At 44.3% G+C, this 27,277-nt stretch overlaps 1 protein-coding gene across 1 annotated transcript in view; it reads right to left on the bottom strand.

Annotated features, from left to right (window-relative positions):
- The window catches only part of PRSS16 (serine protease 16), a 422,739-nt gene that overhangs the window by 93,296 nt on the left and 302,166 nt on the right, over positions 1-27,277 (bottom strand). The window contains exons 7-8 of the mRNA XM_069644381.1: positions 5,597-5,644; positions 5,125-5,394 (exon numbers count right to left, since the gene is read on the bottom strand). Coding sequence (XP_069500482.1) covers positions 5,125-5,394; positions 5,597-5,644 — 318 coding nt within the window. The remainder of the gene's footprint in view (positions 1-5,124; positions 5,395-5,596; positions 5,645-27,277) is intronic.

Raw genomic sequence — 27,277 nt, 5'->3', positions numbered from 1 at the left:
CTAAACACATACAACAATTTAGATTGACTGATGTCCGCACATTGTGGTGGAATAAAGAGGTTACACTTTGAATAGGAGGTCAGTATTATAGTCCCGTCATAAAAACATTGGGAAACACCATACCACATGAAGATACGTTTTAAAGACATGGTCTATATTCAGAGTTCACAATCACTGGGGATGGGAAAATACAAAAAGCAACATCATTCACGAGTGACACAGGGGGGGTACATCTGCCTATCAACCTTCCCCCTCCCCGAAAGGTGCATGGCTGAGCAGCCATTTTGCCTTTGTAAGCCAGTAGGTAAATTCTTCTTTGGGCAGGATAGTGGGCTATCAAGTCCTTTCCAGGAATCCCTTGGACTCTCTTCCAGACAAACAATAGTTTCCAAGACAAGTTGTCGTAAGGTTTCCTGAAACCCTCAATTTGTTTTGTCTGACAAAAGGGTTTCTCTGTCACCTCTCGGGACTGCTCTGGCAATCAATTCTTTCATGGAAAGTATATCAAAATGTGAGACAAGTTAACGAGTCAGCCGGTTTTACCTTTCAACATAGGGGTGTCTGATAAAGATAGTCATTGCCCAGTTCAATCCACTGTGTCGCTCACAGTCTTTAACACATAGTTGCTCTGTGAAATTAGGTGGGGGTGGGCAAGTGGCCTCTCTTGGTAGACCACAGTTAGAGTAGCATCTTCAATGTATTTCTGGCAATCTTGTTGGAGCTCAAGGCTTTTTGTAAGTTAGTTCCCAAGAGTCTCTTTGAGAGGTGGTATGTTGGGCCTCTAGGTACCGGGTGGGGTTATGGCTACCCTCTCTGTTTCCGGGTCCTGAACCTGCAACCACCCAAGCCAGACTTACTTCACCCCCGACCGGGTTTATGCTCACGCATGCCTATGGGCAAAATGCTGAGCATGCCCACTTGCCTCGAGCTGGTTGTCATCCAACCACTTCAACGTTCTGCCCCATACTCTTTTCATCTCCAAATTTCTCAGACAAAAGATAAATTGGTGTTGTCTTGTTTGCTGGTTGCCACTGTCCCTGCACCGCTAAGGGATGTCAAATAATTTGTTTACTCTTGCCTACTGCTTCCTCTCCTCCATCACTCCCCAGACGCATTATCTCCCTCTCCATTTCACTTCCTCCACCCTCATCCCCTCCTAGTTGATGTTATCCTCCTCCTTGCACTCTTGCTCACTCCACTCCACCTTAATATTCATCTCCACCTTTAACGACTCATCTCCAATGCTCACAGCTCTGCTACTCCAAACTTCCACATGCCAACTGTTTCTCTGTCTATTTTTATATGCGTCTTTCCTCACCCCTTCACCTGTGCCTGGGTTAATGTGGGGCATGTGCATGCCATTATTCCACTTCAGGAATTTGCGGGTGGGCAAGCATTTCAATATTTCAAGTGTGATAGATTGGTTTCCCTGGTTCTGTCAGGCGCCGCAGACTGAGCCTATATGGGGCTGGTCTGTCATCTTGTTTTCCATAGACTCGTACAAGGGCATTTGTTAAGAAAGGTTTATTTTTTGGCAACTTTCCCTTCATAGTTTCTATGAACCGCCTTTCTTTTTGCTTTGTTTTCAAACCTATTCTGACATTTTGAAGGGAAGTAAAGCCTTCAGTTTCACTTCCTTGCCTTTTGTTCATTGTATGGTGGGCACCGATTAATCCCTTCAGACTGTCAGTACTGGGAAACGTTTCCATTTTGAATTATTGTACTTTTTAACATTGCACACAGCATCTTGTATTGCGGTACAATGGGGATACCTTTGTGTCACCCAAGCTCTTTACACTTGGGATTTTTTGTTGCTTTTATATGTGCCTAAAGACAAGCTGGAGGCAGCAGAAACATTTTTCCAATTGCTGCATTATTTGTAGTGTGCACATTCGCGTTTACCTTGTAGGGCTTCTAAACTTGGCTAGTGTCCTAAAATGGCTGTGCCACAAGTTTTCCGCTTGTTCTTTGGACATATTGTTGTTTGGCCTTCTTTCTGCCTTGCTAGGCCATGACATCCCTTCTAAGGTCATTCACACACCAGGGAAAGCTGCTGCTTTTGCAGGCTTGTGATGCATTTGTGTGTGAGTGGCTCATAAAGGGGAGGTACTGTGTAGTCCCATTCCACATCTGGGGTGCCAGAAAGTCTAGCTGTGGGGCAAATGCGAAACCAGTAGTTGTCCTTGATTGGACAACTTCTGCCTGCTAGAATGGTGCAAATCCTTAAAATTGGTTGGCTTGGACTTTCTTCCAGCTTAGATTTTGTCTAAGAAGAGGACCTCTGCAGCCATTTCTTTGAAGCCAAGAATCCCTCGAAGAAGATCCAGAGACGACTCAAGTGGCTCAGCATCCCTTCCTGTGTCCGGCCCGGTGAAGCCCTCTGTGGCTACCTGATCTCCGAAGACCCAGAGCGGTGCTTCAGCCCTTGGACTAGTGGGACAAACTAGTCTCAACACCTTCTCAAGGACCCTGACCTTCTGAGCCGTCAGAAGTGTCACTGAACTCCCCACCTCTCTTGTGGGCTACCTCTCCAGAAGTGCGGTTTTTCTGTGGACTACCTCGCCACAAGAGCCACTGTTTTGTGTTCAATCCAAGAACTTTGGTGGTCGCCAGCACATGCCACAAGTCACATTCTATCCGAGTTTCAGCATCCCATCATCAGGGGATACTGTCCTGGAGCAGTTTCTGTGACCACTGCTGGAAGGGCACTTGTGTGTGGAGACAGTCACTGGAACATGTCTTTCACCAACCTGTGAAGTGTCCTAAGGAGGTCTGCATCAGTGTTCCCTACATTTCTTCATCACCAGAGGTCGCATTTGCAGTTGTACCCGACTGGAAGAATCCTCGAACCACAACTCATTGGCATCAGTCACATAACCAAGGGCGGAAGATTGAGCCCCCAGCGACCCTCACACGATCCACAATGGCATCTTGGGAAATCGTAGTCGGGGGGGTACGTAAACAGTGTATCTGTCCCCCCCAATACTTCATAGGATGACATAGGGAACAAGTCCCTTTGTCTCCTGCGTTCCATTCCACTCACCTTGGTCATCAAACCTGGGGGTAGTAAACTGAAAAATAAGAAAACATTTACTTACCTTAGTAAAATTTCTTTGAATTATCACTAACACAAGTGAATTGCAAATTACCTGCAGGGCCGCCCTTCAGGGAAGAAATATTGTGGCTCTTGTGAATTTTGGGCACAAGGCCCCCTTCGTCGAAGGGGTTGGACTGCTTAAGTTAGGGAATTTACTTGTGGCTGGGTTCCAGCATTCACTATATGCACCGCATGAAGTCTCCCTTGCCACATCATCTTATTTCCATCTCCTTGGGCGTCCTAATAGAAGTGTGTCAAATTCAATGGCTATCTTACATCCTGTTTGCGCCATGTGCACCCATTCACTCATTGCTCTATGTGTATCTACCTTTCATTTCATCAACAATCATGATCAAGCTCACTCATCATCTCACTTGTCTTCTGCCCCTGTCTTTCTACCCGCTTACTTCACCTCAATCGCTAAACTTCACCTGTTTCTCCCACTCCCCTCCCACTCACCTCAGGTCTCCTCTTTCCCCCTTCTGTCTTCCCATTCTCCACCTCTGGCTGCAACCTCAGTGTCATCTCTAACCCAAATTTTAACCTTTGTCATAGATCTTTGACTGCCCGCACTTGCCGCTTTCTTCTTCTCAAAATCTGCAAAATATGTCCTTATCTATCCTTTCATGCCTGCTAAACTTCTCATTACTTCCATCCTTTCTCATCTTGACTGCTCCTCTGCCCTGCTCTTTGGCTTTCCTTTCTCGCACCTCACTCCTCCATGCTCAGTTTTCAATTCAGCAATTAGTCTTCCTCTGTTTTTTTCACTTCCTACTCTTCAATTATGCCCTCTCTTCTCACTTTTCTCCCCTATGACTCTCGTCTTCTCTTTAATTTTCTCTGTATTGTCTTCAAGTGCTATCATGGTCTGCTCCCCTCTATCTTGCTTCTCTCGCTTCCCTCTACTTTCCTTCACATTCTCTTTGCTCTCAACATCTTCATATTCTAAAGCTCCTTGAGCTCCCTCACATTTACATTCTTTTTCTCTTCTAACTGGAAATACTGGAATGCTTTAACACTTGACATCCATGCTCCCCTCTCCCTTCACATATTTTGTTCGCACCTTAAGGCTCATCTTCTCTCTGCTTGGTCACCCTCCTAAATACTGTTTCTCACAATGATTGTTATTGAATTCATAAGTTAATTATTTTGGACCGCATTTTGCTATTTATACAGCATCTTGGCGGAGGCTCTTAATAAATACAAATACATTTAAACTACTTACCTGTTTTCCTGAATACGTGATTTTTAATGCATTTATGACTTTTGGTGAATGTATATCTTTGTATCAGACTATTGTGTGATAATACTGCCCATTAAATACAGTTTTTATGTGTCCAAAGGCCTATAATAAATAACAATGTTCTATATATACTGTCTAAATTGAATTATGTGCCATACTGTGTGAACTCATTGAAGACTTCTAACCTCACTCACCTGAGAATAAGCCTCGACGGCTCTCCATTGCTACCTTGATTGGATTTGGCTAACCTCTCAGAGATCCCAGTTCACAACTAGGGTGGCCTCCTAAAATCTGTCCACCAGGCCAGATTCAAGAAAACCATCTTAACAGAATTGCTGGGCACTTGCCAGGCTCATCGAGTGGTGCCTCCAACTTTGTCACTTGTCTGCTTGAGACAACTGGCAAGCATATTGTATGGCCTGCAATTGATTATTTTGGTCTGTGTTCTTGGAATGACAACAGAGATACTGTGGGGCCACTGGTAACAGACCCATCAGAGCTAGAGAAACCGTTTCCCAGTCCTGACTTAAAGGGTTCAATGTTAGGATCCCCGCACGGATCACTGTTACAACCACCAAATGCCTTACCAGTCATGATGCCAAAGAATTACATGTCTTTCCATAACCCTGTCTGAAAACGATCTGCTGTTGTCTCTTGTGCAAAGGCCTTTGTGGACTGTAAAGCATAAAGTGACTCCCTATTCCATAGCCAAACCTCACTGCCCATACACCAATGCAACACATTATTAGGACCATGTTTACATCAGGGCACCCCACACACTTACCTGATTGATGACCATTAGCCTGTCATAGCTAGTTCCAAGTTTCTCATCAGTCATGATGCTGCAGAGCTTGGAGATGTCGTTTCCTGGAATTTCCATATTGTACTGTACCACTCCCATGAAGAGGTCAGCCAGATTACTGACAAACTCCATGTAATCGTCACTGCCTTTCAGACTCTCGCAGGAACTGAAGTCCTTTTCAAGCTGAGAGATATTCCCAGCTTGCAACATGTGGTCAACCATAAGGAATGCCTCTACTATGGCTTCCTTGCACTGTGGAGTAAACATTAACAAAGGAGACACAGCATTAGTCACATCACATCAAGAAGCAGATAGGGCTAAAACATGAATCCTATTTGCAATAGTAATTTTTGGTTTAGAAGACTTGCAATAATCTTCTGCTTCACATCCTGTGTTAGTGAACAGGCAGTGAATATGTATTAGGGAATTTAAAAGATCTCATTGACAATCTTACTTTGACGGATCCTCCGACTACAGGATCAGATATGCTCTGTGATACCACCTGCAGGAATAAAAACAATAATTAATGTTTGCTGGCATGTACAGTTAGTTCGAGCATGTGCCTTTCCTACCGACTACTTCTTCAAAGTATAGCTACTCTTAAATCAAATCTCCCCAACAGTGTGCCAGTTTTCGTTTTCTTAATAAACCCTGCTGCACCACTACTACCATTCATAAAGGGACCTATTCAGTCATCCCATCTCATTGTGTGTATCATTAGCAAACTCTCTCAGTGGTAAGGTCTGGAACCATAAAGATTGCATACATTTCTTTTAAACCAAGGCTCAGTGTCCAAGGCTTTTTTCTGGGATGTCTTCATATCAGTGTAAGACTACAATTCCTGCAACCAAACATCATGAAGTAAACATTAAACATCAACCTGTTCTGATCAGTCTGTGGTCTTTGACGATGAACCAGGCCATTTCCGGCCGAGAACCTGATCCCTTTGATTTTCTTACTCCTTTAAAGTCACCTGTTTGAAGTGTAAGGGCTAGATAAGCAACCTACACCAACTACATTAGCTCATCTTCTAAGCTCCATTTCTATTCTTTTAACAGTTCCCTGATTGAGGGAATGCTTTCGAGTTATACACAGCACAAGCCCCATAGGCAACTCCAACATGGCCTCACCTGCTTGCCTAAGAATCGACAATCCAATCAAGAACACGTCAGCTTTTTATTTTAATAAATGAGCACCAAGTTCCCTTCAGAGCTGCCAGCTTCAACAAGAGCTTGATAATAGGCATAGAACCTATCCCACCGATTGCCGATTTTGTCACTTCCCAATGGAGAGCACATAGGGGTAATAGCACCGCGTTGGTTGCTGGTAGGGTCAAGGGCCATTGGTTACAGGTGCAAGGGTAAATCTCTTATGGACCCTTTTCCAGCCTTTACGAAGGGAATTCAATGGGTAGAAGAGACTTGGAAAGAGACGTCACAGTAAATCCTTGAATAGTGCAAAACCTGTTCATGCCAGTAAGATGCAAAATAGGGTAACTTACAGGAAGTGTTTATCAAAAACATAAAAGAGCCAACGAGCAAGCAACATGTCCACAGGTTCATCAGCGCTCTAGCTGGAAGGCACAATACGATTGCTGACTGTTCTCTCACTCTGGCTCTTCATGTAACAAAACCTATAACTGTACCATGCCCTCTCCATTTTACACATGCGCAAAGAAGTCCATCGCTCTGTTCCGGTTACCTTAACAAGAGCTTTCCACTGATTACCTTAAAATGAGTTTCCCCAATAAGAACAACTGAAGGCATTGATGCAAATTGGGTCAGGGTGGGAGAACAACGTCTACCCCCAAAACATTGCTTTCCATGGAGCTTAGAGCACTTGAAAATACTAAGGGGCTCATTTCTGTGGTGGGAGGGTGTTGCAAGCTGGGCGAGTTTCATAAATTCGTAACAAAGAGCGGGGCATAGCGAAAACTCCAATGACACCCAACCCTCCTGCTTTGTGCAACAAAATCACAAGCATCACTGTGCGTACTACATTTTTCGTGGTGGCAGAGATGCTGGATTTGGGTTTTGCATCTGTAAAAAAAATGGACAGAATCCATAGGGGATTGTAAGCAGCACCTTAAATGCTTGGACAAGTTAACGCAGGCAGCAGTTTTGATTGTTTTCACAAACTGGTACTAAGTACCAACTCCATGTCCATCTAGTTTTCCTTGCAGAATGAAGACACATTTATGAAAATAACTGCATGGACTGGTTCACCGTTTTTGAACACACTAAGCAATCACAGGTAAGTAATATAATAAAACAATCATATATAACATACATATACATTCGCCCTTAGAATTAGAATTACACAAGGATTATAAACCAGTGTTCAACAGGTTAGTAAACTGATGCAGGCAAAACAGTTAGAATAGTTAACAGAAGCACAAACCCAGTTCCCTCCATCTTGTGAAGTCCAGCCCTAAGATGTATGGGGCCTTGTGCCCAGAAGTCCAAACTAAAGTTTCTTCAGGGAAGATAGTTCATAACTGATACAGTGGGCTGTGGTGGTGCTTTTAAGGTTGTCTGGGAAGAATAGCTCAGGGGCAACCTGCTTTCCTTGGAAGCAAGACGGCACAGAGCACCAAAGGTTCGATCCCGGGGTCCGCGCTTAGAAACCTCTGGGTATTAAGCACATTATAAATAACCTATCATATCATAAGGTTTTTTAAAGTAAGTTAAGTATTTAGTTCAATTCTGGCAAGTACCCCACCCTATCCTATTCTCAAGATAAGTCCTAGGAATGGATCCTTAGCCCAGGTTCGATGATCTGCCGGCCAAAGGCCAGACCAGGCCAGAGGGAGTTTAGAGAAAAGGGCTCTACAACAGCTCTAAACCCAATGTTAACCCTATGGGAGACACAGGGGGCAAAAACAAGTATGTTCACATACCCACCCCAACCCCCCGAGACTCCGATTCTTCCAAGTGACACTCCAGGTCTTAGGGAATTTGCTGGGGACACAATCCTTTGTCCTTGGTTCGGGTGAGGGAAGTCTGGGGTCATGGGTGCTGAGGTCACTTTTTGTGTCAGGAGCCGGTAAAGGCAAACTTCTTAAAGAAAACCCCCAAATGAAGAAAAGTGCAGACACTTCAGGACAACTCACAGGATTGCAGAGAGATTGTCTCAGCGGAGGTCACCACGATCAGGCAGCTACAGGCGACCTTCACAGAAGCATCCCCAGCACACCTTCACTTGTCATGAGATGGTTAATAACGCAAGGACAGGCAGCTTATCGCATATGTTAAAGATCTTGCTAGTCCCAAGCTCTGCTCATAATGGCGACGGCTGCAACGAAGTAGCCTAAAAGGGATCTGATTAGTCCACTGAGGTGATCCAAGGATACTTCTGAAGGATTCAAAGACATGGATCCTCGAGCAGCGGTCAGGACTGGTTGTTGCCACCAGTCCAAGAGTCAAAGCACCATGAGAGTCGGCTAAGATCAGGCAGAGGTGCAGGGTTTCACTGGGTCAATCACTGGAGGCGATGCTGGTCAGCTAGAGGAGTCGTCTATGGGTTGTCAGCGGGCTGCTCTTCTTCGTAGAAGTCTTGGTTCCAACGAAGATATGTCAAATAGCTGCAGGAGCCCTCCTTTTATCCAACATTCATGCTGGGTGCTAGCCCAAGCCCATCAATGGTAAAGGACTGCAGCATTCAAACAACCCAGGGTTGTCCAATCCAGGACAAACACTGTCATCACATCAGTCTAGCAACAGACATTTGGGCGCCAGAGGATGTGGACTGGGACCAGGCAATCCCAGCCCCCTCCATTGGCTCACACACACACAAAGCCCACTTTCCTGCGAAAGCAGCAGCTTTCACCAGGAAAAGGATTACCATATATGGCATTTTCCGACCTGACAAGACAGGAAGGCAGCCAAAGGACAAGATGGCAAAAGAACAAGTGAAAATCTGCCATTTTAGAAAAACATCACAAACACAGCTGCCAACAGTTTGTCTTAGGCAGATTGTCAACGTAACTAAAACACCATTAGGTACAAAGTTATAAGGATACAAAGTATCCTAACTGCACTTCAATGTAAGGTGATGTGTGAAATTGTAAAAATACAAAAATTCCAAAAGAGAGACATAGTCTGTCAGTAGTGACATTCTTAGGAACTAGTCTGTTTCCTCGTAAGAACTAGTAAAACAGGCAAGGGAAGTAAAGCAGAAGGCTTTACTGACCTCCAGAAACCAGGACTGGGTTAAACAAACAGACAGACTGTGGGTCCCATAGGAATCTATGGACAGAAAGGTGGAGAAAGAAAAATCCTCAACAGTCATGAAGAAAACCTCCCCTCTACATGTTTTCTAAACACATCTATTGCATTAATGCAATTGTAATTGCATAAGGTGACCAATTTTAATGAGTAGACAAAAGAAAATCCAGGGTTGTACAATACAAAATCTAACATATTATTCAAACATATTCATTGCTTGTGGAATCATAAAAATATACGTTCATGTGTGCATTACATAACCAAAAGCTCAAAACTACTCAGCCAAAAATCAATAAAAACTGTTTCTCGATTCCTCAGGAAGCACCGAATGTAATAGTTCCAGTGTCCCTATTAAGTGGGTCTCATTTCTGAAAATTCTTTGTTGTTGACAATTTTTCCCAGGGCTGTTTTAAATTCTGCCTGACATGTTTCGTTCCTTGACAGCAATTGCCTACCTACTTCAAAGGCGGTGGGCAAAAATGGAAAGTGATTAATTCTTTCTGATTCAAAGGTGATGGGTATGTGTAGCATAAAATCTCAGTTCATTCTTCCATCATGAATGCAATGCACTGCCTTGGGACATTCCAAATCACTATTCTTGTTGGCTCTCTAGGATTGTGCAATCAGTTGTCCAACCCTCTATTGGCCATTTAAAGCATGGCCATCAGTATCTGTTGTATTATTATGCAGGGGTACCACATTCATTCCAAGCGATTGTGTTCTTTGTGGTGTATCCTTTGGTGTGTTGTCTTCCAAGTGTTCGCTGGTATCAACCCTGTGGATATTGATATACAGTCATTCGAGAATATGCTTAAAGCTAAGATTCAGGGGTTAAAACAAGTCTGAGGAAATTGTTTCTGATTCTTTGATCCGGGAATTTTTCCAGATAGCGCGGGATGGTGCCGAGCTTTCTGTCCGCTGTCAGGAATAGGTTTGGGGGGTTAAGCCTTCTGATTCCCTCGATCGTTTTAATCCAGTCCTCCGTTTCTAATATATTTTGACTTTCTTAGGATTTTGTGTGAGAGTTTCTGTTGTCAATTTCAGCCTACGTAAAATGCAGGCAATCTTTTCTTCTAAGCCGTGGAGTTTTTTTGATTTTGAATTTTTTAGATGTTGATTTACGTCGAAGAAAAGGGTGGATACATTAGCTGTAATTATGTTACGATAGAGGGACAGTAGCTTCCACTCTGCGCGGCAATTCAGAGAGGTCAGACCCAACTCAAATCTCAGACTAGCGAGATGAGTGCACGATGGAAGATGAAGAGAAGATTTCCACAAAGAGCCCTCAACTTTGCTCCAATCATAGTTCCACAAAAGAGGCTTTGCCTCAAGGCCGTAGAGAAGGACCGGGACAACTTTGCCTATGTAGAACTTCTTGATCGGAATTATAGAAAATTTTCAGAATCTTCCATTCAGATTTTTCATTTGTGCAATAATTTTTGATTTCTTCCCCAGAATGGAGTGTATCACCTTGTTTAAGGGAGGGTGGGCAAGAATTTCATATCCCAGGTATGTTAACTCGTCCACCCGTGGGATTGCTTTGCTGTCCAAAACCCAGTTTCTTGAGGTCACCCTTTTTTTTGCATGTTTAAAGAGGAGGACCTTAGATTTAGATGGATTAATTATGAGACCTTTCAGTTTGGCATACTCATTAAGTTTGGATAGGAGTTGTTGTAACCCTATCGCTGAACCATCCAGTAGCACCAAGTCATCTGCGTAGGCTAACCAATGGAGTTTTCTTCCATTAATACTCGGGCAGATTAAGGATGCAGATGCTAGGAAGTCTCCAATGTCTGAAAGAAACAAATTAAAGAATAAAGGTGCACCCAAGCAACCTTGTCGTACTCCCTTCAGGACTTTGATTGTTTCAGATAAATTGCCTGGTTCGTCCAATATCATTCTGATGGTAATGTTCTTGTGGAGTTCTATAAGCATTGCAAAAAGGGGTGCCGGAATCCCCCAACTATTTAGTTTCTGCCAGAGGAGGGATCTGTGTACAAGGTCAAACGCTTTTGATAAGTCGACCCACGCCCTGTATAGTGGAGAACCTTCTTTCTCATTTGAGCTTTCGCTCAACAGGTTCAGGATTAGTCCATTAAGACTGGTAGAAAGGCCTTTCCTGAAACCTGTCTGCTGAGGGGGAAGGATGTGTCTAGAGTCTACCCATAGAGTAAGTTCTTTCAGTATTAGTCTCAAAGATTTTGCTCTCTTTGTCCAAAAGGGCGATGGGTCGATAACACGCTGGGTTTTGCCTGTCACCCCCCTTAAATAATGGAATAATAAGTGCGCTCTTCCATGATGGTGGGAAGACTTTATTCTTTAGAATTTCTTGAAATAAATGGAAGAGTAATTTTGCCCACAACTTTGGTTGGGCTTTGAGCACCTGATAAGTGAGGCCATTCGGACCTGCTGCCTTAGAGACAGAGGAGGATGTAATAAGGTCCTCAATTTCTTCCTCAGAGAATGTCAGTGACCAGGTTACGTTTGGGTGAGGATGATCTCTGAGTTCAGTTGCTTCAAAGTTTTTGGACAAATATTCCGCCCACTTGTGCTCGGGGACTAAATTGCAGAGTGAGCTATTTTGGCCGGTTTCCAGTTGGTTTAATGCCGCCCAAAAGTTCCTGCAATTATTTGCATTGAGGAGGAAAAGCATTCTCTCCCCGTCTTCTTGACGTTTTTGATGCTTGTGGTTCTTTGACCAATTCTGATACGTTTGTTTAGCCTTTTTGAGCTTTTGTATACAGCTGGGCTGGTCTTCTGTTTTATTTTGTCTTATATGGCGTAATGTTTGGCGCAGTATTCTCTTCTTGTTGAATGTTTCCTCATCGAAATTATGAAGGTGCATCTGCTTCCCTGCGGTCTTTCCTTCACTTGGCTGGTAGGTGGACCAGCCAAATTTCCCAAATTTTTCTGGGTGCATTTCATTTGCCCATATAACAGGAGGAACTGCCGCCAGAAGTTTGTTTAGCTTATTTCCCCCATTTCTGTATTTAACCACTTTCAGTCTACCTTTGTAACCCTCCAATTCCTGTGTGACATGTGGGTTGGGGGCTCTCTGAATTTTGGGGAAGAGGAGTTCCAGCCTGGCGTGGTCACTCCCCCCTTCCCAATCCAGAGTAAGACTGGGACAAAGTAGGGTAAGAGATGATGAAATGAAGATGTAGTCTAAGGTTGATTGCAGAGCCCCTTGACGCCAGGTTGGTCCGGACACTTCCACAGATCTACTTTTTTCATTCATCATGTCCAGGTCCCATGACTGGAAAAAATCCCACCATTGCTTCCCTTTCCGTATAGTACTTTGTTAGTTTGGCCAAACCTCGCATTCCCTGAATTAATACAGTCAGTATTCAGGTCCCCTGCAATGATGATCTGTGCTCCCTCATATCTGCTCTTAGCCGTTGACAGTAGGAGGTGTAGGGATTCTATGAAGTCTTGGAGTTTTGACCTAGCAGGGTTCCAGTAGGCATTAACCAGGATTAGGATAAGCCGAGAATCCTTCGGTCCTATCTCTGCTTTGCAGGCTTGTATGCCCACCATGTTATTGCATAGTGGAACGATTTCTTTGACAGTAGGATTTTTGGTTGCTATTAAGAGGCCTCCTGCTGGTCTCCCTTTCAGTTTTTGTGCGGCCTTAAGATTTCGTATTGTGAAGCCTTCTATTTCAATGAGGTTAACCAGCCATGTTTCCTGAAACAGCATGATGTCATTATGTTGTAAAAGATTATTTTTTAGCTGCTTTTTCCTCAGGAAGCTAATCAGGAAGCCTCAGGAAATGAATCCGAGACCCCTTTGTCTAAAGACTGTTCTGCTCCTCGCCTAGTTTCAGAAAGATTTGTGTGACAATTTCTGGGATTTTTGCTAACAGGTTCTCATTTAGTTTGGGCCCAGGTGAAACTTTGCTTTGGAGCTCTTTTGTCGCTCTGGTGGTGCCCATAGAGGAGGATACGTCCTCGGCTCCTGTCTGTTTAGGACCTGAGCGATTGCCATACCTTCCTTCCTCCTCTGATTCAAATACCCGAAGACCTTCTTTAGCTAGATCCTGTTTGTTAGTGATGAGGGCCTGTTGTGCCTTTCTAGAAGTGAGGGCTATTTATTTCCACAAAGAATTTATCTTCTCTGATCGGAAATGAAAGATACTCAATGTCTTCTGAGGCAAAGAGAAACAAATTGTATTTCTTTTTAATCTCTGAAAGTAGAACTGATCTGCTCAGTGATTTTTCCTTATTTTGTTTTTCTAATCTCAGCCACACTTTTGGAACGAAAATTAGGCTTCACAGTTTCTTCTTTTCTTATGGGGGAGCAGTACTGTTTTCTTTCCAGTTTCTCTCTGTTGTCATCCTGAGGAGGAATTGCAAGATTTGTGAATTTCCCTAATCCATTCCGACAATCAACTTCAATAATTGTGGCTCTTGGTGGAGATGCTTCTTGGGCAGCTGTTAAGGGAGCAGCACTAGTGAGAGCGGAGGTGAAGCCTGTTTTCCCCATCGGTTTTAAGAAAATTGGCGCTAATTTTATAGCAACTTGATTTCCCTCCAATTTACCCACATTTGTTTTTCCCCTATTCATTTTTTGTTTCAAAAATATTGGGGCAATTTTGATATTTGTATGGGATGATTTTTGTTATTAAGGGCTGCAGATGGAGATATTATAGGGTCCGTTTGCATACCAAAGTTTGAAGTTTGAATTTTGCTAACACTGCAACCTTCCTTGCAATTTGGGCCTGCCTTTTTCTTCCCTTTTTCCCCCGGTGCACATTTATTGGCTTGTGAAGTAAGTCGATTTGTGGTCTGAGAGGGATTGGAAAGAGGCAGAGCAGCTGTACTGGTTTCCGCTGTCTTCTCACCAGACGGAGTGGTCAGATTTTTCAGAAATGTGTTCTTTCCTGTTTTTTTAGGAACATTGTTTCTCTGGTTCTTTGATTTCTTCGTGTTTTTGTCATGTAAGGTAAAGGGAGTGGTTTCTTTGGACCTGCCCCCTTTTTTCGCCACTTTTTGCTTTTGGTTTTCAAAGGTTCTTCTGGGCTCTGGCTCCCACTGCCTTTCAGTTGATCTTGTGTATTATCTCCGTCAGTTTTTTGGGCGCTATCGCCAGTGTCTTCAATGATGTCAATGTCGACATTTGCCAGTCTTCGAAATTCTTCCAGAATAGCGTCTGAAAGCGGGGTGTCGTCAAAGCAATCTTTTTCACCCTCCCCTGTTGGAATCTCATTCTGGTTTTGGGAGTTTTGTATTTCCGAAGGGAGCTTCTTTAAGAGTTCTTGAATTGTAACACTACTTTTTGCTCCCTCTTTCAGTAGATTATGGATTTGGGCAATGTTTAACCCTTGTTTGACACCCTCAATTTGGGTTTCTTTCAGAATTGGAATCAAAATTGCATTCATGATGTTGTTAGTGGCAACCAGTGCTGATTCATTCTTCGAGATTTCATGTGACATCTCCAAGAGGAGACCCGCTTGTGTCTGTACCTCAGTTTTAAGAAGGTCAAATACCGAGACCAAGGAATTTAGAACAAAGCTCAAAGCTGCCAAGGGACTTTCTCCTGGTGGAGGGGATCTTTCGGGAAAGATTGCTGTTGGATCTTCCAATTGGTCTTGGTTGATTGGCGAGCTTGCCCTATTGTCTTGGTTGGTATTTACGGGTGTTTGATTATTTTCTTCACTCTCTATTGATGGAGTATTTTCCAAATTCGTATTGTCGTGGGAGGGTGGCTGCCAGATGGAATCAATAATGTCAACCAGGTCGTTGGCACTCTTGTTTCTTTTTCTGCAGAAGTGGTCATTAATTCTGCTCTGAATCTTTCGTGTCGTCGGGGTATACTACAGCCCTCGTTTCCAACCTTTCTGGATATGGAGGTTTGGGAACGACCCCTCAGGGGTTTGTTCACTCTATTACTGAGAGTGTAGTTCGTAGCACATACCGGCTGAGCTATAGCAGGGTCGAGAGTGGTAGATGCCCCCTGCCCAGCCTCGCTCCCAGCCTCCAGATATGACCCATCCTGTCCAGCCATATCTTCCTCAAGAGGTGAACTCCGTAATCTCATTATGGGCCTTAAAGAAAGACAGATGCTTATACCAATTAATGGAGTAGCCTTTGAATTTGATCTATTCCTTTAAAGAAACACTAGAATGATCTATAAAGGGCACGTAAAGTGCCAGTTCCGGTTTAGATAAAGCCATTGACTTAGAGATGTTTACTACAAAGCCCCATGTAGTTAATAACTTAATATGAGCTGGGAACATACTACTGGTGTAATACAAATGCCTTTTCCAGGGATACCTTCAGCCACTCTATTAGCACTACGCATTTCCTTCACTGACGTCCTGCTAAAAACCAGCAATGGCAAGTGTTTGCTTGTGTATACGTATTGGGCATTTGCCAGGCACTGCTATTAAATGTCCGGGTACTTGCACCATTTTGCAGCTGCTACCATTAGTGGTTACCTAATACCACTATGGCAGTGCCTGGAAAGTGCCTTTTCCATGCCTACATTAAAGCCCAAATGGTTGGCATTGCAAGCGCTTGTTTTAAAATAGGGATGCAAGTGCATTTTTGGTACCCACCACCAGTTGAATAATTAGTTGTAGACAAGTTTTGACGGATCATTTTACTCTGTGGTTTGTGTCTGCAGCAAAGCCCCCATTAAGAGGGTTGTAAAGTTTGAGATTTGTGGACAAGCCAGGAATGGTGGGTGGACACCCAATCTTTTTGGGACGAGCTATGCTCAGGCCATGAAAGCCTTTTGACCTGGGAAGTGGTAACATTTTTACATGAACTGAGGCTTCTGAAGTGAGACGCCAAATGGAAGGATTTTATACTCTGAACTGCTTTGCATTTTCTTAATTTTCTTCCGTTTTCTTTTCTTCTTTTCTCTTGTTCTAATACGTACTGCTATTTTAATTTTGTGAAAAGTCGAGTTCTTTGACAAAAACACAATAAACACAATAAATAAATTAAAAAAAGCAAAGTCCCCAAGGTGTCCCCTGTCCCCCCCAGATTTTATGGGTCTCTTACGCCCCTGTCCAGACCCCACTCCACCGTACTTCTACCTGCTGCCTCCTTCTGCTCTGAGCTTATCCGAGCAACCCACAACTTCCCGTTTCCTGGGTTCTCTTTTAAACCCCTTCATGTCTTCTGGTTATTCTGCTTTCCCTGGCCCAGCCTTACCCGCCCATGAGGTGTTCCATACAACATAGTTTTCATATAGTGCATTAAGCACTGGCCCTTGTGGCCGCCGCAGAAACCAATGGTGATGCAATGTTCAACTTTGTGCTAGGGGCGGCCATACTAGACCGCCCCAAGGGAAGTCCAGTCCTTTTCAGGGGGTATTTGGTCTTTTGTCTCTGGTGGTCTAGGGCAGCCACACTGGTCTGATGACCGGGCAGGCTGAGGCTGGAGTTTGATGCATGGCGTTGGTAGCAGCTGCGTCGGCTCCTTGCCCTGGTGTTTCCCATCATGCAGCACTAGCTGTACATTGCTCATGTAGGGTATTTTCTGGGCGAGCAGGGCCTGCAGTTGTCTGCCCACTAGACCTCTCTCCCCACTGGAGCAGTGCTCATAAGTCTTTGTATAGGGTTCTTATGTTCCTATGTCTCTTTGGTGCTCTTCATCTGGATCCGTTTTTCTAGAATGAAAAGTGAGAACTTGGCCAAAATTTGTATATCTAGTGGTGGGGTGATGTATATTGGTACTGAACATAAAAATCTGGCACATGGGGAATGGACAGGAATTTGTGCCTATTCAACTGCCACCGTCCCCGGCTGCAACAGGACTGGTTCAGGATTCCATCCTCATATGCCCCCCATCCCAGGCTGAGAAGGTACAGTATCTTTAGTGCATGTGTCTGTAGCCTGTCTGTGCACAGTGTTAGATTCTGCTGCATGTCCGTCTAGGATTCTTGAGATTCCTCCCAAATTCCTGCCGCCCTCTCCAGAGGGACAATCGCACTGCTTGCCTTCTGCACGAAACACTTCGGCCAACTGCCTGATTTCAGCTTCAAAGCATCCAACTTAGCTATTGGACCTATGGTCAGCAGCTTCTATGCTTCCAGCCTGTTAGTTCTCAGCTAACTACTGTACTCTACACCAGCCTGCCATCATCCCCTGGACTAAAACACGCTTACCGACTCTTCAGTGCACTCTGCTTCAGAAACTTCAAGTTCTTCATGTTTTTCTTTAGCACCTGAACGTTTGCCTCACCTGAGGCCTGCATCAGATTCTCCTTATTTAGAACACTTCAAACCATCAGTGTTTAACCTGTTCTTCATTTCCATTAGCGCCATCAGTGCCACTTCAGTTGAAAAAGAACTATAATGGAAGGCCTGGTTTGGGTGGTGGATGCCAATAGGAGGCTGAAGGGTTTGGGTCTACAGTGACTATTTACTCTTTTTTCTCTCATTCCTAAAACATGGAAGCATTCTTTTATGTCCATTCACTTTTAGAATCTCCTTCCAAAACCTGTAACACGTTACTGTGGTGAACTGGGAGCGCAAAGATCACTTTTTTTGTTTTTTGGCAGCCACTGTACTTTATTAGCGTAAAGCTATACTTCCCGGAATGTTTTGCCCTCTGATTACTCTCCACCCTTGCATGACAAGGCTGGGTGGAGGACAAAGAACACCTCTGGCTAGCAGGTGCCAACATTGATCACACCTCAGGCATGTGATTGTTTGTCAACTGTAAAAGTCTCCAGTTACTTCTGGTCATTGTTGCAGTGTTCCAGTTTGCGGTTGGTTCCTAGGGCTGTATTCCTAGTTTCTAGTTCCTAACTCCTTGTTCTCAATTTCTGTTTGCATATTAGTATTTTTTCCTTCCTGCAATCAATCTAGCATTCTGTTTTTGATCCAGAAATGTCCGGTGCTTTCCTGTTCCTTATGAGCACATATTGTCTGTGTTCCTTAGTTAATAGATTTTGCTATGGTCTAAACTTGATCCCAGAGACACCCATTTAATTTGAGCGATGTCCTGTTCTTGTTCCCTTTCCTTCCTTCCTACGCAGGGACACGGGAGGAGGTTTCTAACTGGTCTGTTTGGGACTCTGACGTTTTGTCCTTGATTCTGTCTTGGACTCCGTTCATTTCTTTTCCCTGCTCTTCTTCAGTGTTTCCCTATTGTTATGTGTAGTGTGCGGTTTCTCTGAATCTGTGGGAATGTTTTCCTCTTTATTCTGTAGGCACTAAGTCTTATTCTCCTTTTGGGGTCTAGCTTTTGGGGGCCTCCGTTTGTGGCAGGGGTTCTGGGCACCACTAGCATTCTAGTTGAGGTTTCTGGTCCTTGTTAATATATTGTTTCACATGCTTTATATAATACCATCAAAGTTGTTGGCCCACTGTGAGAAACCTGAAGGTATCTCACCCGCTAGTCCCCGGGGATGTGTCATCCAAGTGGCCAGGACACGGCCATCGCTATTGGATCCAGTTCCTGGGTGTGGGTCAGTGCGGGAGGATCACCTGGATGGGGGGTCTTCAGGAAGTGGATTTGGGAAACCGACTGGTGAGACACGGTACCCCCTTCCTTATAACACCTTTTCCCAATCCTACCCAACACAAACACTTTCTTACACAGTGAAAGACAGACTAACACTGGAGCAGTTTACTTGACATGTCCCAACACAAGGGTCAGGCAGAGTTAGGCAATTAACAATAAACACACACACCTGATGGTCCTTTCCGCACAGGGATAAAACCGAAAGGACAAGGAGTGAAGTGCCCTTGCCCTTTTCGACCCAGACCCGCAATGCCTCCGTAAAAGGAATCATAAGACCGGGAACCACAGCTAGCGTGTGGTGTACCAGATGTCAACGGTGCACAGAGCCCTCCTACACTAATAACCAAGTCAGGGAGAGACGCTTGCTACCGTGGTACCGTCCTTGACTCCAGAGACGATACATACCAAGCAGTTCATCACAGCCTGTGAGTCGGAGGGAGAACTGATAGTAAATGGAACTGTTTTGAGCGAAGGTTGCAAATGGCAACATAATGTGAGCCTTTGTGTGTTGCAGAACTGTTAAACAACCCAGGGTGAGACCAACTGCAGAGTGGTCCGGATGACATGTGGGCGCTCAATCAAAAGACTCTGGCCGGTCCCAATTTGTTAAAACTACAGATCCCAGGTGGCCCTAGGAGTGCTGACGCAAGAGGTCAAAGTGGGCATACAATTGGGTGAGTAAAACCCCTTGTACAATCGAAAGTCTTTGACCCGTAACCAAGAGGAAAGCTAAGGGAAGTAAATCCTGCATTGTGTGAAGCAAAGTGAACTGTGTAATTGGCAAATGGGAACTGGCTGAGGGATGCCTGCACAAAGGGATGAAGTGCGATAACCCTGTGTCTATCTTTACTGTTGCCAGCATGAGTTCCTTACAGCACAGACTGTTACTGCTTGTCCTATGTTTAATTGGCGCTGACCGTACCTGTAACAGCAATTAAGGCCACACATCCTCTTTCATATATGTGTTGACAAGAGTGAACCCGCATGAGGCATGTCCACAGTGAAAGATTGTTTGAAAAGACATTGAGACTCGTGAATACAACAAGTGAAATATTCTGAGTGAAAGGCTGTAGTGAACCCAACTGAGGGAGGCTAACACTGCTAGAACAAGGATCGAAGCCCGACTGAGGGGCGCCAAGAAGAAAGCCAAGGGAGGTGAATCCTGTACCGTGATAAAGCCAACGGAAGTCGAATGGAAGTGAACCCCACCTTATGATAAAACCCAAGTGAACTGTATTATTTGGCAAATGTGAACTGGACTGAGGGATGCCTGCGAATTAGGGTGAATAGTAACACACCCGTGAACATTGTGGTAACAAAAATGAACACAGTGAGTGGGTTGCCCATAGTGAACCCAGCCGAGGGAGGCCATGTTGCAAGAAGGATCGGAGCCCGGTTGAGGGGAATTCAAGGGTGAAGAAAGATCGCCCAACATGAAGATTTATTGAAGATACGTGTAGTTTGTTGTTTATGGTTAATCAGGCCTTAGAAGGCAAGAGACTTTGCAGAAGAGAGACTTGGCCCCAGAAGGTCCTGGTATCGTTGAAAGGAACTGTAACCTCATGCTGGTGAGGCCCAGGAGTGTGCTGTGCTGAAGAGTCCCACCTTGTCCCGTGCTAAAAACGTGGGGAGAGGAGATCCCAACCATACCATCCCGACGTATTATTTGGTGAACACTTCTTTCTTTTCTGGTGAACATTATCCCACACAATTTCTGTAACTTAGCAGTAAGGATTGGCAATAGCTTTTTTTTTTTTTTTAAATGTTAGGGAGAATTATCAGAAATGTACTAATTCCTCTCTACCTTACAGACCCCCAGTTCTTTTGCTGGACTTTAGGACTTTTAATTTCTAACCTGGAGAGAGAGACCTTTTTTCCACTCTCTCATGTATTTCTTCTGTGATTTATACTCGGTGTTACTTTTGACTTTGGAGTCTGACAAACTCCATAGGCATCATCTTTGCAGTGTCACACACAGCACCTTCAGTGTAGTGGCACAGGGAAGTCCCTTAGATTTCCCAAAGGTTTAAATATATTCTCTTGCTGAAACTACTGTTTCCAAGAGCAGTGAAGTGAAATTGACTTTACTTTTAACTTTCTAGACCCAGCACACACTATCTTACCATAGAGTGCTGGAGGGGTTACTTAGTATCCCCTTTGTCTAGTTTCTCATTTAACATTTTTATGCTACCCTTTCTACAATTAATGGCTGGTGGCAGTGGTTTACTTTTTATTACCATTGTGTGTTTTTACCGCGGGCTGCGTTCGCAGCTGCAGTAAGGCACCCATGGTTGCCCATTTTGTCAAAATGTCCCCGGTCTTCTTTTTTCACCATTTCTTGAGACTTACTCTGCGCGCCAAACCAGATTTGGTCCCTTTGTTCATTTTGCCTTTGGCAGGATTCACGAGTGAAGCCTGCCTCTGCCTCCAGTATGTCTGGCAGGGGCAGCAAGTGAGGGAGGTGCTCGAAACTCCGTGCTTAATCCCCTTGGTTACAGGAATTCACCCAAAGGTGATTGGCCGGCTGGCTGTCTGGCAAGGACAGCTACCCTGATGTGTGATTGACAGCTAGGCTGGAATGAATGGGAGAAACCTGCATAAGAGGCGAGGCTTTTTGGCTTTGAAGGCAGAGTTGACCACTGAACGAAGGGATCCGAAGAAGAACTTGGAAGAGACGCCTGCTGCAACTCCTGGACCGTTGGTTTGCCTGGTGAAGCCGTGCTGCGGCGCTGAATATCTGAATTTGTTTCGACTAGAGGAGCCCTGAAAGGACAACTTCTCTCCTTGGGTTGGTGGGACCAATCACTCCCAAAATTATCGCGTTTGGACATCCTCTCCAAGCTTGTTGTACTTCCGCTGCTGCTGGAACCGAAGTGCCAGGGAGAGGAACACCAAACTGAGTGGATTGCTTTAAGTCGGACCCGAGTGCCAGGAAGCTCTTCCGGACTTTCCTGAAGCAGGACTGACCAAGCCTAAGCCACCTGAATTGAGTGCTGGACCTCAGATGAGAGGAAAGTCTGAAGTGGTCTCCGAGAAACGCTGTGTTGCTATTTGCTGTCAGACGGGAGGAGCTGAAAGCGCAAAGTGCCGCTGAATTGAAGTTTGCCCATTGCTGCCGCTGACCTTCCCATTGCAGTGCAGGAGTCCCCAGATGTCCTCCCTCTTGTCCCCACGACTGAGGCCCAGGAACACCAGGATCTTCAGAGCTGTACAGGAACAGAAGCCAGCTGGAACCATTTCTTCTAACCAAAGGTACTGTAAACCTAAGAGGACTTACCTCTTGTTGTGTAGCCTTACTTGCTCTCAGTTGAGACTTCTCTTGGTTGCCCTTGCAGAGTTGCTTACAGCTTTGCCCCTCACACACCTCCCAGCTTGTGGCTCTTCAAGTTAATCTTATTTCTACAAACGTTTCTGAAAATATTGTGCAAGACTTTTACTCACCTGCAAAGAAGATCTTTAGCTCCCCTAGACTTTGTTGAACTAACATTTGCTGGCCAGGTTCCCTGAAAGAACCCTTCTTACCTCTGACTCTGTGCCTTTACCTTTCCCCCAGGAAAGGGTTACATTTACTAGACATTAGAAGGTTTTAAAAGTACTTACCTGTTTATAAACTATGTTAACCTTTGTTTTATTCCCCAATCTAACCTTTGCACCAAACTCAGTATTGCTCTAAATGTACCAATGATAAACGAATGTCCAGAGTGTCCTAGCTATTTAGGTCACCTGACAGTGTCAGAAGTGTCTGTGAGCCATCTCCAATGGGTATCATCTGATTTAGAGAAACTAAGAGTGTGTTATGAAGTGTATTATAATTGTTACATGTTTGGCTTCTTTTCTTAATAAGGCTTGTATAACTGACTGTTAAATTAATAATTGTTTAATCAAGAAACCTTGAGTGTAAGTGTTTATTTGAATAACGGTCTCTGAAACTCTGTGTTACAACCCTACTGTTCACATTGACCCCTCTTGAGATAAGCCTGGCTGCTCAGCCACACTACAACCTGTGTAGTAGAGACGTATACCAAAGGTTGGCTTCCTCTTGCCAGGAGGTCAAGTTTGTTGTAGTCTTCCAAAGGATACTGCACACAATCTTGCCTAACATTTAGTATAGGCCCTTTTTATTTGACAAGATGCCACTAGGACTACCCTATTATTATTTGATGGCCGTAGCTTGCTCCCATTTTAGATTTAGGTTTAGATTAGGCGTTTTTCTCACCCATGTATACAGTTTAATAAACACCCTTGAACTGTGATCACTTATGTCTGTCTTCACTGTTGCCACCATGAGTTCCTTACACCACAGAATGTTACTGCTTGTCCGATATGTTGAATTGGCATTTACAGTACCTGTGACAGCAATTACGACCACACATCCTCTTTCATAGATGTGCATGAATGTCTACTTGCACATCCTGGGTTCCGAGTGTATGAATCTTGGCTCTAGAATGCATGTTATTTGATACATATTCACTCCCTGTTTTATCTTGTGCACATTTCACCAGCCAATATCATCTGCCTGGTGTAGATCTGGTGCCTGCATTGTTCAAGACTCCATTGGTTGAGCTAGGAAAAGATTACGTTGGGGTTACTAATGTGGTGCTGACAACTGCCGTTTGTAGTGACACCTGTCCATCATGGAGGGCCACTGTTACAGCTGAGCGGTGAACAGGTGACTTGAAAACCAGTTTGAGGATTTCTAGTTATTTTATTTTCTTAACGAGAATGCTCTTGGGATGAGCAAACAAACGAAGGGCTAGCATGTGCAAGACAAATGGCGAGAATGGTCCTTCACTTCCACATGGATTGTGATCTTTAGTTCTCCCCTAGCCCAGAAATGCCTTCCAATGCAAGGTCAACAGTCGCTCAGAGTCTCTTGGATTTGCAATGTCTCAACCACTTCCTTCCTGACTTCTAGCCTTATTTGGATGAAGCAGACATCACTTTTGATGCCCTGACAGAGAGCGAAGGTTGCTCCCCTACTCTCTACTGTTTCCTCCACCACATTAGGTGTTACCTCCTGGCCCAGGCAGGCCTTGCAAATTCTTAAAAATCGCACTAGACCTGCAGTGCGAGTTCCTTAGTTTACATATCCGACCTAAGAGAAATGCACTTGCAAGGCGACTGGTGACAAAATATTTACCAGTGCTTTTTTTAAATGGTGCATATCGCCATAAGTGCACTTCATATTTGGTATAATGCTTTCAAGCATGCATAGTGAAACTTGTATTTGCCATTTACTGCAAGCAAAGTGTGTTTGCAGTAAATGCAAACATTTCTAACATCCCCATATTCGCCAGCAAAGTCGAATATTATGCAAATGGTACTCGCCCTTCAAAGAAACTGTTAAGCAAAGTTTGTATGCAGTACCCTCTGGGACCACTCCACACAATTAGGACTACAGGCGTAAGCGAAACCATCCTTTGATATAAGTCTGTACCACGCAGTTTTTGATAGTGAGCTGAGCAACCAGGCTCATCTCAAGAGGGAATGTGAGCCTGTAAGGGTGTTACACAAAGGTCTTCAATAGCAAGTATTCAGATGGACACTGGTACTCAAGGTTTCTTGTTAAAACAATTATTAAGTTATTACACAATTATTTAGGAAGCACTCACTAAAGGAGGCAACCAATATCCCACAAATATTATGCTACAATACCGATTACTAAGCAGTTGAGCTCCCTTGGAATCAGAGCCAAATAGCATTGAAGCAGGAGCAACAAGCCATACATTGATAAAACAAATATTAGAGTTACTTTAAAACAGTGCAAATAGTTTGAGTTCACCAGAGGAGTTGATTCAATACAATAGGTAGGCCAAAGTCAATGGACTAGTGTATTGTATAAGTAAAAAAAGGTTCTGGTATTTAAAACGGAAAAGTCTTTGCCACGGTTCTTAGAAGTACTTCACAGAAGAAAGGTTTATATGCCACGTCACAAGCTGACTAGGACTGCAAGTGGCCAAAGTTGTACGCACTTTTCGCAGTGAGAGGTAAGTTCTCTCGGTCGGGTTTTCACAGTACCTTATATTGAAGAAAAAGATGCAGCTGAAGACTTCTGTTCCTGGCAGTTCCTGCAGATCTCGTTGTTCCTTAACCTCAGTCGTGGGGACAAGAGGGAGGACGTCGGGGGACTCCTGCACTGCACGGGGATGGATCACAATGCTGGCAAAAGGGCAAATCTTCGATTCCGGTTGCTGTTCTTCAAGCACACAAGCTGGTGTCCTTCTCCCTAGTTAATCCTAACCAGCTCCGAGAATGGTATCCAGGTGTCTTATGAGGTGCATTTGGCGATTCGGACCTGCAGCAGGGCTCCACCGGGCAAACCAACGGTACCGTATTTGCAGCAACCGTCCTCTTCCACCTAGTCTTTGGTTCTTTCGTTCCAGTGGTTGACTGTTTTTCAGTCCAAAAGACTCACCTTTTAAACAGTTTTCTCCCATTCATTCCAGCCTAGCAGCCACTCACCCAGCAGGGTGGCTGTCCTTGCCGGACTATCAGCCAGCCAATCACGCCAGAGTGCATTTGGGTCTCCTAGGAGACTAAGCACAGGGAGTTTCGGGCACCTCCCTCACTTCCTGCCCACCCCAGGCACTTGGGCTCCATAGGTGGTCTTCAGTCCTGAAGCCTGCCAAAGGCATACCAACAAAGGGACCAAACCTGGTTTGGCACGCAGAGACAAACTCTACAAGAACCTTTTAAAAAAGAAATGGTGAAAAAAGAAGAACGGGACTGGTTTAAACAAAGGGGGCTCAGACGGCATCTTGAAAAACATGGCTCTCGTGATTTTTAGCTACCAGCGTTCGGGAACAATCATGGTAGTTCGTTGTAAAACCACTGCCATCAGCCATTTCGATAGGAAAGGGTAGCATTTGACTGCTACATGAGTTTCTAGACAAAGGGGATACTAGGTAACCCCTCCAGCACTCTATTGTAAGATATTGTGTGCTGGATCTAGGAATTTAAAAAGACTAGTAAAGTCAATTTAACTTTACATTCTCTGGGAAGTAGTTTATCCCAGAGAAGGTATTTAAACCTGTGTCACTGCACTGAGGATGCTGTGTGACACACATGAAAAGATGATGCCTATCGAATTGTCTAAAACTCCATAATCAAAGAACACAAGAGTAAAACACACATCAAAATACATGAGAGTAGGAAAAAAGGCTCACACTCTCTCCAAGTAAATAAATCAAGTCCTCAAAATCCAGCAAAGTTTCTGGAGGTCTCTAAGGTGAAGGGAATTGGCACATTTATGAGAATTCTCCCCCAACAGAAACTACACACCAATGCTAGTGTGGCTAGTAGATTTTCTGGAGGATTTGCTGCCCCTCCCACCTTTCTTCTCAGAGCTCACTACCCCCTCCTTTCCTTCCTTCCTCCTCTTCCTCTCCCTGTTCCCACTCCATCATATTCTCTCCTCTCTCACACCTTGAGTATGTTTGTGCCTCCCCTCCTTTCACTCTCTTTCCCCTCCTCTCCATCCTCTATATATGGGGACTCTTCCTCACCTTCCTTCACTCCTCTCCCTGTAGATATTTCTCCTTCACTGCCCCTCCTCTCCGTCCTCTGTCCTTAAGTGTTTTCCTTTCACTCCTTTTCTGTGGCATACCCCCACCTTCCTTCTTAGAGGTCTCTCCCCTACCTCCTTTTTTAGATCTCTCACCTCTCAATTCCAACACTTGGTTTTTGTTCTTTTTTTATACTCTGTTAGACCTGGAATTGGGCTTGTGAATGGGGAAATCTTCAGCAGCTGTGCAAGAATCAGGAACAGGCCTTTTGATTGGCAGGAGGTGAGCAAAGTACATTTTCCAATGTGCATTCACCCATTTCGTATGCTGCAGCTCCATGTACTGTGTGGTTAAGTAGGTAGTCTTTGAATTAGGAGGGCCTTCTTTCATTGTTGCCAGGTGCCATGGCAGTGCTGCAGATACCTGCAGTGAATGAGCGAACCCAGGTGAGGTTTTCACTGCTTCACTGGGGTGAACATGATCGCTAGCAAAATACCCCTATCATCCTGCTCACAAAAAGGGGATACTGCTCATCTAGCATAGCGTTAGGAAAGATTTATTTTGGCTGCTTTCCCTCATTAGACATCTATGGACCCCACACCTCCAACAACTTTTTACTTTTGTTTAGAACTTACCCTGACTTTTCAAAGTAAGTAAGCCCTTTTTGCTTTATTAACCTCGCTTGGCTCATCTATTTGGGGGCGCTGATCAGCGCACTATATCTAGCAGTGCATGGGGACTCTGTCCCCTATTACAAAATTCCTTCTTTGTTTCACACTGCGCACATCACCTTACAGTTAGGTGCAGTAAGGGAACTTTGAATCCCTTTCTCTTTTGCTTAAAACAACTTTACTGTTACTTGCATGATGTATCTAGGGAGGGCTGGTGGCAGCAGATTTTTAGAGTTCGCTATGCTCCCAATC

The sequence above is a fragment of the Ambystoma mexicanum genome, chromosome 2p (assembly GCF_040938575.1).
Source record: "Ambystoma mexicanum isolate Mex_15411 chromosome 2p, UKY_AmexF1_1, whole genome shotgun sequence".
Classification (NCBI taxonomy): Eukaryota; Metazoa; Chordata; class Amphibia; order Caudata; family Ambystomatidae; genus Ambystoma; species Ambystoma mexicanum.
This window is presented reverse-complemented; position numbering and strand designations above follow the sequence as displayed.